We start from the raw sequence: 16,335 nt of genomic DNA, 5'->3' as shown, positions 1-16,335 counted from the left end.
CTTCGGAATAAATCCGGTTGGACTACTCATTTGATTATTGATGTTTTGTCATTTTTAAGTAAGAATTTAGATATCATACACATTCGTGACTGAAAGTTGAATCCAATGATGACGCGCAGATACATTCTGTTTCTAATTCTTAACGGTAATGCTGCTAATCAAAATCAATGTGAACTACTTTGGTTCGCAGTATCTGTATCTAATTTTCATAAATGATAGGAAAAAAGCCGTTACTTACTGGGTTCTTAATGTAAATGCTGCACTCGTTATACTAGATGGTAAATGTAATCCTTTAATTATTTCTTGCCATAGCTTCTTATTTATCACATCGACAAGGCCTCCTCGCGCTATAACTAAATTGTACAATTCGTAGAGATCCAGCACGGATTTGGCCATTATCGGTAGACGATTGATTGGAGTTCCTGAAAGAGAAGGACAAAAAATATTAATCACTTATTTTAAGCTAAAATTTTGATTTTGATGACAAGCTTCAGTTAATCGAATATCAATACGGAAATACTAGCTTAATTTTCGCTGCTTCTTCGAATATGGGACATGCGGAAACTCAAAGCATAATCATACCCAATCCGCCCTGGCCAACCACGAAGGCAGAACAATAACCCATATCTGGATAATTCGCGATTATATAGTGACGTAAATATACCAAATAGAATGAAATCTCTCGGACTTCACACACAAATCCTCTAGAGACCATCATTCCAAATTTCATGACATTCAGTAGTATTTTGAATGACAGCTGATTGTGTGAGACGTATTATGTATGATAAAACACAGTTTTCTGATGGCGAAAAACAGGCCAAGATCCCCACTATCGTTTACCCACTGTGATACTCTGGTTTCCGCATATTTAATATTTTCGTACCAGTGTAGAGACCTACCCCGGGAAGCATCTAAAAAATCCATTTGATAATTTCTTAAAAGCTAGATGAAATATCAAAAGTATCACTGAACGCATGGGCGCTGGCCTTCCCCAGTTCTGAAGCAAAAACGTTCTTCTTCCTCGAAATACGAGGGTAAAGGAACTATAGCGATCGGTCAAAATCTGTTTGGCGGATTTCAGATTCAGAATCACTCTAGACCGAAGTAGATCACTAAATTTAATACCCACTTTATAAAAATATTCGTCTTTGACAGCCAGGATAATTATTGTCGAATTTTGCAAATGTTGCATCATCGCAAAGACGGAGAATCTTTTTACTGGAAATTCGAAGATTAATCATTTCCGTAAATATCAACGGATTTTAACGATTTTGGACACTTTGTATTAATTTGGAACTGAATGTAATTGCAGGTTTTAATAGTTTGTTTTTAATGAAACCACACTTGAATATCACAAAACAACGAAATATTAGCGTGGAACAACAAGACCCTATTAAAATCGGTTCACTGTCAGTCTGTTTGCCCATCCGCCTGTCTTTGTGTCCGTCTATCTTCTGTACAGATCAACATTAGTAGCTTTTCGAGCGTCTGCAATCACCTTGGAGGTGTTTTGCATACTTATCTGATACAGATAGTGCGTCTCATTCACTAGAAGATCTGAAGGGATTATTCAGGCGATGACACATTATGCCTCGCCTAATGTTGTCCTATACGTACTGCAGACTTTCAGCGCGATTTACTGGTATATCGAGCTCATCTTCCTTCGATTGACATCATTGCCCAATGCTACCACCCAGGCAAGAAGTGCCTATAGCAAGATCGATTTGACCACCTCTGCAATTATTACAGCTATTAAATGTGTGATCGATTTTCTGATAACCTCATAATCACCTGTCCGGATGTTGGCAATATTATTTTCCCTGCTGACCACCAAGTCCAGGCCATTCATAACCATGATATTATGGTATCAATGATTCCACTTCTATATAGTTCCACGTTCTCAGTAGGTATTTACTTTACCTTCGTTAGCATATATGTTTTCCAACTATGCGAATACACCTTTGCTGCTCTGTTTACTTGCCTTTGATTAGCGAGTAGTTTGCGATAACAATTTCTGACCTGGGGACGTCTGTACGATTGGAGATAGCAGTAGGATGACATCATGTTATGCTGCGGAGGTGAAATATGGCCCCTAGCGCAAACTTCCAAAGAAGTGGTCGGGAGGAAGGTCCTCACGAGAATAATAAAAGCTAAACGAGAAGAAGACCAATGGCGAATCAGATACAACCATAAGTTGTACCAAATATTTTATGACCCTAAATTTTACAAAATAATCAAACTTCGGAATTTGCAACATATGCACGACACTCGAACACCTAAAAGGATATTCGAAGGGAGAACAGGAAAATGAAGATCGGTGGGAAAACCGCAAAAGCGCTAGGCAGACTCTGTTAACGCTGCTCAAAGTTCGAAATTGAAGGACGCGATCGATGGATCGAAATAGTCGAGAAGGAAGGACATTTTGAAGTCCAAGGCCCGAAATAGGCTGAAATGCCCCGACGACAACAAAGTGTATATTGTTAGATACTGTAATGTCCGCGTCTGTGCGACAGGGGCAGTCCTTCTTTCGCCTTTTTCATAGGCAATCAAAAAGGAAATGCATCCGTTAGTATGCAATATTCTCCCCTCACCTCTTACCTTTGCCAATATGCTCCTCACAATTTCCTTTTCCCATCAACGACATTCATTTACATCAATCATTTCATATTTAAACCAAAAAAAATTAATCACTTCATTTCATTTCTCAAAAAACTACCACCAAATTCGTACAATTTATATACAATAACACCGGTTCCTATATTCCGGAATACAGCCCGAACGGCTGGTCTGGTTGAGGCGGATGGGGATGCATTTTTATTGCAGAGACTAACGGAACCGGAGACTGATTGAAGGAACAGCCGAGGAACTCGATCGGGTGAGTGAGTCCCGGACAGTGAAGTGGTGTCGTGGGAAAAATTGCATGCTTGTGTGGATGTTGCATGAAAAGAAGCGGAGTTTTATTGTCTACAATGATTTCAACTTATCCAGTCATTGGGTGGCCTAAAGTATCAGATACCATTGACCAATTGATCAAGAACAGACGAGACGTTCTACTTCAATTACGAAGCTATCTACGACATCTGCTTCAGGACACGGGATTTGGGATTACTGCTTCGAGGGGGACTGGTAGATTGGCACAGGAAACGGGCGCTGGTCTTTGATAGTGAAGCGTGTCTTCAAAGCGACAAAAAGAAATTCGTAAATCGACAGGTTGTGTTGTATAAATGAACAATAATTCTCAGTTCGTTGAGTTGGATTTCAGTTTCATTTGATTGCCTGTGATTCCTGAACATAAGATGTGATCCGAGGGAGACCCATGAAGTGGATTGCAAGTGCTGCGCCTTGATGTGCTCGTCTTGACTTCTTTTCTGAACCACAAGTAGTGCAATCTTCAGACCCGTGCATTGATCGCAAAAGAAATCACGTAACGGAAGGACTCGCGGAGAACCGTTTAGTCCCACTAACCGTATGCAATGGTGTTCCTAGCGGGGCTGCGCTTTCGCCAAGATCCGGGATTGTCCAAACAAATGCTGGAAATTGGGTTTGTGAACGTGTTTCGCGCTAGATTCACATTTTAAAGGAATTCCGTAAGGAAGCGCCAATGATCCCGATTGAAATATCCACGTTGGAGAATTAAAAAACTTTAAGCGTTTTTAATGTAATGTTTAGAGTAGTCAACAGCAAATTTGCGGACTCCCTTCTTCTCTCCTCCTCCTTAGTCCCGCAAAACTCTTACAAGTAAGGGACATCCTCCAAAATCATGGCTTGTGGATATCAAGGAAGGACGGGAACCTCGCGTCTCATAAAACATCTGAGCCAGGAGAAACATCGGTCGATGTGATCCGTCGTGAATCCTCCTTTTCGATCGTGGCACCGAGGAGTCCGAGGTTTTATGGCTCCACGGGCGCGGTCGAGCTTTCTTTTTTTATTTCAGGTTTAGCTTTATTTCATTAGGTCAAACTAATCCCCATGTTCAAATATTTTTTAGTATCCGGTGTGGACCACGACGTACCGACAAGGGCCCTTGAGTTTTTGTAAAATTACACGTGAGGGATCGAAGTGCTCAAAGGACATCAAAGCACGTTTCGTCGGAGCACTTCAATGGAACTGCAAAATTTGCGGGCGGGTCTTCACGGTCAATTTCGCCATTTTTTTAGGTTTTGGGATAGCTTTTCCCTCTTGGTCGAATTCAGCCACTCAAGATGATCTTTTGACCAGCGAAAATTCAATTTTGTCATTACAGTGCTCATCAAAAACGTTCAACCACTTAGAAAGATGAATCTTGGCGTACACAAGTATGGGTCGACGTTTATCGGCGTGAATCAGGGGAGGGGAGGGAGGAAGTATAAGTGGGGATTTCTGAAATAATGAAGAATTTGAAACCTAAGTTTAATGCAGCATAGTCATTGAGTGGTCTTCGTTGTTAAATAGTGTAATTGTCTCATTTTTATACATATCGCATCATATTGTTGACTTATTTCGTATTCTAAAAGGAGTATCAAAGGGCAACCCCACAGCATTCACAGAGTCCCAACGTTTGAACCAGCTAAAATACGAATGCCATACCTGAATCGGTTGAATATGAAGAATATTGGGGAGTTCTGAAACGACATTGACGACATAAAAATCAGCGTAGCTAAGTAGCCCTTATATTTAAGATATGCTCTAGTTTCTCGCGGAAATAAAAGTAAAACGTAGATTGGCTAACCCATTTTTTTTTTATTCTTTACAATAAGGATTATTTATCTAGATTTCCACCCACTTTATTCTCGCGCGTCTGATGACAAGTTGAGGATTTTGCCAGTGGACACTTTTCCAATTTCTTCGAGAGTTATATTTATAGTGATATTTCAGTTGAATTATCATCCGTAAATGATTCGATAGGTTGTCAGATTGTTTTTAGTGTTTTTTTAGCTGTTTTTAATTCTGATCTTCCTTCTAGGTCTAAATAAGCTTAATTTAACTTCCTTTTCGGAACACGTGCATATAACGATATACACAGTGCCACCAGCATTGGTTGGCATATCAACCGAATTTGTTACATTGTTTCAGTACGTCCTTAAGATCTATTTAGAGAAATAAGTCTCGATAGCAAACGGACGATTATACCCATTTGATACAGTTCTGAACTCATTATAAGTTGAATCAAGCGTCTATATGTCTTCCTTTTTTTGGAATTAAAATAACAAATCGTCACACATCATTGAAATCGTAATATACAATATGGCACGTACGATTTTCCCATAGTCTCTATTAAGAACGGAATTAATAGTTTTCAAATGCGCAAACATAAATTCATCCCACGCTCAATAAAAATCCCCAATAAAGGAAGAGAGTATTATTCCCCTTGCTCCAATTATAATAAATTGACCGATATAAACCAGAAACCTCTGAATTTTTATAATTGCCACTGTTTAAACGGAAGCAACCATACGCCCGGCTCTGAAATGATCATAACGAAACTGATGAAGAAATTACTCATATGTTATCAGCAATCAAATTTTAATCGTTCCACCTAAAAACGGAACGATCATTCCTGACGTAAATATAGAAAAGACGTGGAATCTCTTACACGCAAAAATTATCGCCCTATTACTTTTGATGTTATTAGGCGATGCGGAGGACCCGTGGTGATCACGAATTGATGGTAATCGTGCTGGCAATCAATCTTGAAATGGAGCCACATTGATGTTGATCGATATAAAAGTGTGCGGAAGATCCCCCAAACGTTTTGATCTCCGCTACTTTTTTTACCCCATTCTTTATAAATGATTATAACCATACTGATTTTATGGGAACCTGCAGATACGTGGCTTCAAAGAGTAGTTTAAACCAAACAAAAAAATCGTATTTATTGCAGTTTTTCATCAATCGTCGTTGTTCTATGTTTTTTTTTGTTGTACCCGTTTTGGATAGGGTTGTTGATTCCCATGACGGATGATTTCAAATTTTCAAAAAGTAGCTTCAAATATATTCCTATAGAATTGGAAATATTTTTGAAATTAGGCGTGACGTATTCGCGAGGAGAGCCGTTTAAGCTTCAGCTGCTTTTACTAAAGTATTGAACTATCCAAACCGGTTTTAAACTATGATGGATCAAATAGATTAATTAAATTCGGAATTAGCCTATTCTGGAATGCTTCGCATGTGGGACTTCTTTGGCCAGGAAAGTAGTGGGGGCCTTAAAGTTTTTCGAGCCTTATTGGGGATACAGGAGATTTGAGTACACATCTAATATTAGGCGGACGACATACCTCGGCCACCCGGTATACAAAGGGGAGCCCAATGTCACCTCCGGGCCATTACCCGGTAAGCAACCGATATTAAAAAATAGTCTAGAAGTCTTCCAAATTGCCAACACTAACCAAATTAATCCAGCTTGAAAAAGAATAAGAACTCTTTTTGATGATAAAGAGAATCAATTGAGGCCCCCAAGGAATCAATCAAACGAATGATCGACACGTTGATTGAAGCAAAAAATAACACAAACAAATTTCACATTGAATTTGATCGCATACGTGGTCGACGTCGTTGTCCATTGATGAAATTGGAACTAAAACGGCGCACACGCACATGAAATTAATGTAATCAAAATATTTTGAAAATGAAAACGGGAAGCAAGCGAAACACGTCTATCCCTTGGTATTATCAAAAAGTGGCCAACATCCAGAAAGCTGAAACGAAATGGATAATTACAATAAATTGGACAAAACCAAAGAAAAAATAAATTCACAGGAATAATAGGAAGTTGATCGTACTTAGTGCATCCTCGTTGTATGCAGATTGTTTTTGATCGGGATGCATTTTTTGATTCTGTATAGCATTCATGCGTGCCAGCGCACTTGACAAGATGCAATTACTTGAATGAAATCACGAACATTCATTATCAGAGTCGAATACGATGGACTTATGGATGCACTAATAAGTGCATAAAAACGACTGGATTTTGCATACTCGTACAGATGAAAGACATTGTATTGAAATTTAGCAAAAACCAGATTGGAAGCTCAAAGGCATGTATGATAGTTGAAACGATAAAAACATCCACACAGGATATCGCAAATTAAAATAAAGTAAGTTCTTATACGTGCGGTTTGTGCAGGATGGAGAATCCAACAGATTAAAGATCCTCACCTTCTTTATTTTGTACATTCTTGTAAAGTTCGTAGCTGTTTAATTGTCAATTATATAGGGAAACTAGAAGATATTTGCATCTTGTACGTACTGTTATTGACCGCATTTCTTTATCTATCCTAGTAAACTGTACATCTGACCTACTTACTTTTCATTTTCAGTTTTTCAGGTCAGAGTTAAAGGGGGCACCGATAATAATGGTGAAAATAGGAAATAAAATAAGTCATGAATAGCAGAATGTTATTTTTGTCCGACTTTCATCATGATCCAAACATTGACACGAAACTTTTGTCAAACTTTCACTAGAATCCAAACACTGAGACATTTAGCTAAGTTTGTTGGTTATTATGCTTGTAAGCCTGAGGAAAGGGCGTGGAAAGGGAGGGGGGTTAACCCTGGGATCATATTTTTCTCAGAGATACGTAATAGAAATAATAAATGGATGATAAATGGTCCCATCAACAATTGTCATCGCAGGCCCAGTTTTCCCGCATAATATTCACCCCGGGCCAATCCGATTATCCGCTGCCGTGGAAGGTTTCAGGAGAAGACATGTTTTTCAATCTAAATCATTCTCCGCATGTTAAGCACCAAATACATCAAACCATCATTGAATAAAATTATTGTAATTAAGGAGCCTGGGAGTAGAGAATGAAAAGCCGCAGAATCGAAAAACTGACATTCATTAAAGTTCTCTCAGTACACGCTGGAACTTAGGAACGCAGAACAGCATGTAACAAGCTAAATGAAAAGTTGGAATCAACTAGTTTGGCAATCGCACCGTCGTATTCACCTTCGCCTTATTTGCTCATGCTGCTTTTTTCGTTCGGTAAAAAGCAATCAAAACTGAAATAAAACCCCTTATCGAAAAACCTTAGGTTCGCGTTCCTTTCCAAACAATTTTAAAAAATTGTGTGGAAAATGCAACGATTCTATATTTGGTTGTATTCAATAGTGGCCTTCCTCTCCTCTTTCTAGTGTCCACCGAGATTTCAGCAATAAGAGACGTTTCACATGACCCCAACTTTTGGTACCAAGGGCTAAGGGTTGATTCAAGAGAGGGTATGCTTTGACACCAGTTTCTCCGTCATATCAACCCCATCGCAGTAATCCAATTCTGTGCACTGCCAAACAATTTTTTCCTTCTCTATGTCTCTACTGTATACTGTTTTCGGTAGTTTTGAGTGTTAAAGGCCACCCCACTCGAAATCTCAGAGTCAATCTACAGCTACACCATTCTGACACAGTGTAGGACATTATAATAATCAAAACACTATTCCGGCTTTAAAAAATTGAAACCAATTTCAATTCCAAGACCAGACGAGCATTCTGTGTGAGACAGCCCAACCCAACAAAGCTCCATCAATTTTTAGTGGGTCACCAAAGATGCATGTGGTCTTGCATTGGCATGGAGGAACACAATGCATTTACGATTAACGAACCGCGGGCCTTTCTGGATGAGAGGTGCCTTCAAATTGTCCAATTGGCAACAATACTCTTAGAAATTGATCGTCCAGTTCCCTGCTCCAAAAACAATCCCACCAGAGAGCATAGTCTTTCTTTGATGATCTTTTGCCTATGAAGTCGTTTGAGGCGGGTCTTTACGACGGGCCCAAAACCGCTTTCGTTACACCTTCTTGTAAACGATTCACTTCTCATCACCAGCTATTCATCATTTTCAAAAAAGGATCGTTTTTTAGCATTTCAGCAGCATTTCACATGTTAATAAGCGCCGTCAAATGAACTTTTTTGAGCTCAAGAGGAGCTTGTTTATGTCTCCAAGCTTATTTAGATTCAAATGAACACCTTTTTGACTAACCTTTAATTTTTGTTTGCTTGTTTTTTTTTTTTGGCTTCACCATAATCTAAAGTATGAACGGATTTACGTTCAATATATTATAATTCGGACTCACATCCTGTTTGCAAATTATATAAAGCAGCGTTCAACAACTACGAACGGCTTCGGTCACCCTACTCCCAGGAAAGAGATGAGGCGGCGTTGTTTTGTCTTTGACATAGTACGAAGCCGTAAGCCGTTTTCTCGCCTCTTAACGTTTTGTCGTCATCAATCTAGAAGGGCCGCCCTGACCGGGGGCATTTTTAATATTCAATTAATTTTGACACTGAAGTTTTCTAAATAAACAAAAAAGAAATAAAAAGAGTAAAGTATACCGAAAATGCACGCTTTAGTCTACCATTTTTAATTTGCTTTGAAATGCCTCAAGCTAAACCAAATCTTCCCTTTTTCTAAAAAAGGAAGTTGAAACAATCAGCTGTCAGTCAGTATGCACGAAGAAAACCAGTGGTACAACACTATCTGTTGCAAAAAAAACGTAATCATTTCTTACTTATTCCAATATATCCCTATGGTACTGGCAGTCTAATGCCTGGCAGTTTTCTTTTTACATCTTCAGAAAAATATAGTGATCAAAATCATGGACACCGGCACTCATTTTTTTCTAATCTTATTTACGAAAGGCAGCCCTTGTAATACTCCATACCTAACTTTCCTGATCTTAAAATTTCAAATCGTAAACGTTTTAACTTTTACTACCATAGTTTAACAACTATAGTATATCAAAGGCACACTGATGTAAGGAACAGTTGGTTAGATTAGATTAGATATTAGCACTGATAAAGGAGGCATCGAAACAATTGTATGCTAAAGAAAATAAAAAAATTTACAGAGTTAACCAAAAGTTGCTTCCCGAGATGCAGTATCTGTTTGATTTCAATACAAAATTTCGACCGAAACGTAAATCTTCGATTTTTTCTTTATTTCACTGTCACTGTGCACACAACACACACAAGTAGTCTCCAAATTTCAACTATGATGATGATTTTATTATTGCAGGAATTCCAACAGAGCCAGGGAAGAAAAATACTGCATCCACGTGAAAGTAAAGCAAAAATATGATTGTCGCTGATAGTCCTTTCAGGCGCAGCCTCTGGCCCGGCGAAAAATTATAGTTTAGGCTGTCACTTCAGCACAGGGGATTATAACTGGTTTTTTTAATTCTGCAAGAATTTCGCGGTTATAACCATGCGACCTGGTTTCAACAAAATGACGCAGTATTCTCTATATCTAATGAATAACTGGCAAAGGTAAACAAAATGTTCGCAGGAAAATTCATCACGTATGACAGATGATATTTCATGGCCCCTCACAAGTCCCAGATCTGACATCGAAAACCTTTTTCTATTTTTTTATTTCCCTTTGTTGTTACTATCTCAGCTGGTAGCGGATATTATTTAACACAAGCAGTAAATGGCAACTGGTTAAGCTTGAACGATCCTACTTACGTAAATGAAGTCGAGGAGCTTTGACTGTGATGCTCGATGTAAGGTCATTAGGAAAATCCACTGTAGACCCCCCGCAGCATCTAATACGTTGGAAAAGTGAAATACTTCCGCATGATTTGAAGCAAACTATGCGAAATGTTCAGGATATCTAGAGAAGTCGTGAAGGATTTAGCTGATATTTTGGGAAATAGAACCGCCCTTTCGAGACCCTAAATTTGTTTGATTTTTCGGCCCAGTGCGCAACGTTCTAATGAATTACCTTACATGCAGCAGCAATATCTGTTCGACTAATGGAGACTAACGAACGGGTGCCAAAGGCAATTCACATCGATCCTCTCTTGGTCCGGCTTCACTCCACTCAGAACACCGAAACATCAATATTTCTAGCTAAGTGGAGTCAAATGACAATCTGCTTTACAAACAATCGCATGTAAGGGATCTCCTGCTCCTTAGTATAAAAATAAGCATGCAGCGGGTTGAATAGGCGATGACAGGTTTCTCAGGAATTTGAAAATAGTAGTCTGCAACCTATAAATTCAAAGGGGACTCCAAATATGGCTCTTCCGCAAGGTGGTATGCAACCCTTCCGTGGCTGCTCCCGGATCAATGTCATACAAACATAGGACACCAATTAGTCACCTGTCCGGGATACGATCAAGTCTTGGTTTAACCGATACAGCAACTAAATAGGTTGCCTGTTCCATAACTATCAAGTCGACAATGAGTTGCTCCTTGCAATGCCTTGATCCAACTCGGCAACCTATCTGCTCCTCAGGTAGAATATTGTTGGTCTCGATCAATTCATAAAGAGTTCGCAAGCAAGTAATAGGCCTTGTGTCTGAGGAGAGGTGTGGACATTCCGACCGACTAACGACTATTTTATAATATGCGCCAACTCATCGTATATACTCACGAAATTTTTATTTTTTTGATACATTATTTCTTTTAATTTTAAGTTTTTTTTCTGCTTATTTTGCTTTTCCTTGACGGTCAGATATTAATTTTTATTTTATCGACGCTTAGCTTTGAATTTTTGAATTCTATTGATTTTTAAATTGTTTCAGCTTCTTCCCATTTTTTATGGAATAGGAATTGCGTGATAAGCTCTCGTTAAATATTTCTTCCGCCTCAATCTAACCTCCTGTAAAGCATATCGAAAAGGGCATCAGAAATAAATGACAAGATTCCAAAATAGGGACATCTGTGCCATAAGATGTATCAGTCGAAGAAGAACCATCTTGGATCCTTTCTGTTTTGATCGTGATGTCCGGGTCAACATCTTAATCGGCTCCACATCCAGGTTTGAACCATTTATTTTCTTCTAAATTTTGTCGCCCTGGTATGCTTCTGAGATGGATAATTTCCGAAATAATTTGCAAATTGTCAAATTTTATGTTTTGCTTTCATTTTTTCGATATCGAAGAGATTGTACATACAGAATTCACATCTTAGGAGCTAATAATTTCGAAAAGGCCCTAACCAAAAGTTCCGTGTAGACCAACGAGCACCCACATTGGGCGCCATTTTATTAATTCCCATTAACCCCCCATTTTCTTAACTTATAGATGTACACAAAATAATTTTTATGGACACCATAAATAATATAGATACAACAGTATTTAAAATATCACATTTGATGTTACGACTTCCGCTAAACGGTAACAAATAATATTAGCACTAGTTCTACTCTTATTTCCACACCTATAACCCCTAAGCACATACAGAAAGCGATCGCTTTGAATACTCTGGTGAAACTCCATATTTCACATTGCCCAATCAACTAATGAACACTTGGAGTATATAATTACATGGTGATCACGTCTTTTTCATTACTTTCTATGCCAACCTATTCATATTGTGCCCGTTTTAACGTTCATTTATACTTAATTTCCAATAATGAGCGAGACGAGGTCTTAATAATTTATTATTCACGTATGAATCGTGTATGTCGAAAACATTACGTGGTACTACATGATAAGTTAAACATTTCATAGGTGACACATATTAAAAACCATTTTGAATTTCAATAAATACGCTCGCTCGTTCGCAACATATTCAACGTATTATACGTAAACGTACATTAATTTATATCGTGATCGTATATGATTCCAGCCGTACGTGGAAAAGAAACTTACTAAAAAGGCCGCACGGAAAATGGACAACGGACGGACTACTTACAAGCGAGTAAGTACTTTTCATTCACTCATTTACATATGAATTCAATCATCTTTGTATGACACTCTCAAAGACGTATAAATGCTAAAAATAAAATTTATGTCCCGCGCAGCAGTTATAGCGCATCATATTTTGTACATTACCGTGTTCATCTGTCCGTCTGTCTGTCAGATTATTCGGGTATGTGTTGTCGATATTAAATTGCTTCTTTGTCGTATTCATGATGAAAGTAGAGTATTAGCTGAGGAATGGGTTTTCCATCATTTGTTTACCTTTATACGAAAAAGCCGAAGATACGTATCTTATTTTGTGGCTAGTAAATATCATATATTTGTTTAATTTCGTCTTAGAATTGCGTAGAAACATTAAAGTTGACTATATTGTTCCCGGATATTTTTGGCATTCCCAGACTTGGAAATTTGAAGGACATACCCAAACATTGTTGATTCATCCCAAACAGATAGTCTCTACTGCTTACAACTGCTTAAGAATCTTTCTTCGAACACCACTAACCCACTTACATTAACGCCTTACAGTAACGGCAACACTATCTCAAATTATAAGTGTGACTTATTCCCTTCAACACGACAGATATGCATTAATCAAACATTCAAATCATTCAAAGCGCGGTTTCGGCGACCTGTACAAAATTACTTATTCGTACAATTATGCATTCCTTATGAATGATGACGACTTTGAGATATCTTTCTTTATCTGAAGGAGACCCGCACAATGAAAGTATCTGTTTAACAATGGAAAGATTTGTTTTCCACATTTGTCACATCATAAAGGAATTTCCTTTAAATCGACAATTGATTTGGTATTTAAAAAATAATTTATCATTGCCACAAAAAGATGGGAAAAATCCGTAGAGATCAAGATATACCGGAAGAGATGCTTTAATTCTATTGTTGCCCAGGTGACATAGAAGTTTCGGGTCAATGTTAAAAGGCCTAAATGCGACTTGAAAAAAAAAAGTATTATATATTTGAATAAATGTAACAATTTTATGGATCTTCGTTAACAATGCTCAACTGCATACATATGTGTCCATTTATTTTTATTAAACTGGAAGCCATAATGTCTTTGTAAACTGTGTAAAATTAAGTATAGCATACAGTTCATAAGAAGAATATAAAGGGTAAGACAGAATTTCAATTCATTGGACTAAGATAAGGAAATCTTTATCTATAAACAGCTCGCAAGAGGAAGTGGAAAAACGAATCCACATGGTAATCTAACCAGAAATCGGGGCTAAGTACTCACGTGTGAAGAACTCTTTGGCTGCTTCCTGTGGGAAAATTGACAAAAGATCCATTGGCTATGAACAAATTTTACATTCTTGAATTATTGTGGCGGCCTGGTCTGATTATGCTTCAGGTTAAAGTTGCGTAATTAGGCAAGTCCTCACACGACCTCCGCGTGGTGGCCGCTGGAAACCGTCTTCGGGCGGGCCAAGAGTGTGTAGGGCCGGGCTGGGAGTAGGCTCATCCAACTGACGAGGATCTGCTTGTCTGCTGGTCATGTGTTAGGGGCAAGTAGATCTGGCGGGGGGATGGACTGAAGTAACAGCCCGGGGATCGTCCTCCCTGCATCGGAGAAGGTGCTAATAGGACCCCAAGCCAAGGTGGAACAGCATACGCCGAGGGCTGCGTGGCCAATGGGGAGCATGGTCTTTAGTATGCGAACTCTGAATAACTTGGGCACCTTCAGTTTCAAATAAGACCCTTACCCTGGTGGCCGGGCCAGCCAGGGTGGACATTCTTCCCGGACTACTCGTGGGACCAAGACATGGACTCAATTAATAATAAAAAAACCAAAACGACGATAGAAGAGGAGGCGATGATGCCAGGCGCATCATCGGAGGACGAGCTGCTGGCCTCCAGCCAGGAGACAGTGGCCGTCGAGAGCAGTACACTCGGTGCCAGCCGTAGCACCGTTATGCTGAAACCTCAATAGTCAGTACCAGAAGGCCATGCATATTCTCGGCAAGATTGCCAAGAATAAGGAGGCCGGTACTGTCGACGAGCGGGATGAAAAAGACCTCGCTAAATACCAGGCGATTGTTGATAAATACAACAGCAAACGCCGGGCTGACGAACAGAAGGCGAAGCCCATCGCTCTAAAACGCAACCGATCTCAAGACGAGGTCGAACAAGACAAAAAGCTGAGTAGAGTGGGCAAGAGCGCAGACGCCAAGCAACATACGAAGGAAATTGTTCAGCAACCGTCAGCCGGCGGGCCACGTACTGCGAAGACCTTCAGCGATGTGGCCAGGAGTCACTTATGGGTGGCGCTGGCGGATGGCAATTCTGCTAGCGGCAAACTAACGCTGGAGGTGTGGACCAGTGTTGAGGCTAGGCTGTCGGGCATGGTCTATGAACATCCGGGACTCACTCCCCACTTTGATTCATCTCATGTGGTCCGTGGGTTCCACGTAATAGCTTGCATGGACCAGTTCTCTAAGGACTTTCTCGGCTCGTGCGTCGCTAAGATCAGCGACGCTTGGGAGGGCGTTAAGCTCAAGACTATCCCTTACGACGAGATTCCCAGGAGACCGGTTGCTCGCATTTGGTTGCCGAAGATCCGCATGGAGAAGGACAAGCTGGTCCATTTCCTGCGCCTTCACAACTCCGGGATTCCCATGGACGACTGGGTTGTTATAAAGGAGGAGGAACCTCAGATAAACAGCCAGCCCGTACTACTCCGCATAAACGAGGAGTGCCTGGAGGCACTGAAAAAGGCCGATTACAAAGTGTGGTTCGGAGTCAGGAATGCCAAAGTAAAAGTGTTCCGCTCTGCAAAACCGGACGACGACCTTGACCCAATCGACGCCGCCAACGAGCTGTTGGAGGAGATGACGATCGACGGTCCGACGGGGGCTGTCGAACCCCCCACGCAAGCAGATCATGCTGAGGGTAACGCAGATAAATCTGCAGCACTCGAAGTGTGCCTCGGCTAATCTGCTCATCTTCCTCTTAGAGGAAGACATCGACATCGCATTAATACAGGAGCCCTGGGTCGGAAGCGACCGAACCATCAAAGGGCTCCAAAACAAATATTTTAATCTATTCCACAGCACAGGAGACGCTGATCAGGCTAAACCTAGAGCATGTATTCTTGCGAGGAAGAGTCTGCACGCTTTTCTGTGCCCGGAACTGAGTTCCAGTGACCTAGTTGTGGTCAAGCTGGAGCAGGTGGGGGCAGAGAACGTGTATATTTCCTCGGCGTACATGGCTCACGACCGATCAGCTCCGCCACAAGAACTACAACATCTGATGAACACCATAACACCAAAGAAAGCCAACCTGCTGATAGGCTGCGACGCAAATGCAAGGCATACGCTTTGGGGCAGCTCTGAAATCAACGAAAGGGGTGAGTCATTCTTTGATTTTATTATTACTTCAAATTTATCGGTGTGTAACAGGGGCAGTACACCAACCTTTCATTTCCCCTGCCCTGACGGTTGGGAAGAGGTCCTTGATATCACCCTAATAACCGACAACGGGATTCTTAGGGTGGAGGACTGGAGAGTGTCTGACCAGAGATCCTTCTCTGACCACAGTTGGATACTCTTCAGTCTAGATCTCGCCGCAGAGGTCTCCAAGCCCTTTAGAGACCCCAGGAGGATCGACTGGAGAAAGTTTGGTCAGGTAATTAAGAACAAACTCTCCGGTGCGCAAATTGGTAGGATTGGCACGACAGACGAACTGGAGTCAAAGG

At 40.2% G+C, this 16,335-nt stretch overlaps 1 protein-coding gene across 2 annotated transcripts in view; it reads right to left on the bottom strand.

Annotated features, from left to right (window-relative positions):
• The window catches only part of LOC119661661 (protein dead ringer), a 219,741-nt gene that overhangs the window by 43,417 nt on the left and 159,989 nt on the right, over positions 1-16,335 (bottom strand). For both annotated transcript variants that reach the window (XM_038071094.1, XM_038071095.1), the window contains exon 7: positions 239-422. In XM_038071094.1, coding sequence (XP_037927022.1) covers positions 239-422 — 184 coding nt within the window. The remainder of the gene's footprint in view (positions 1-238; positions 423-16,335) is intronic.

The sequence above is a fragment of the Hermetia illucens genome, chromosome 1, assembly GCF_905115235.1.
Source record: "Hermetia illucens chromosome 1, iHerIll2.2.curated.20191125, whole genome shotgun sequence".
Taxonomy (NCBI): Eukaryota; Metazoa; Arthropoda; class Insecta; order Diptera; family Stratiomyidae; genus Hermetia; species Hermetia illucens.
This window is presented reverse-complemented; position numbering and strand designations above follow the sequence as displayed.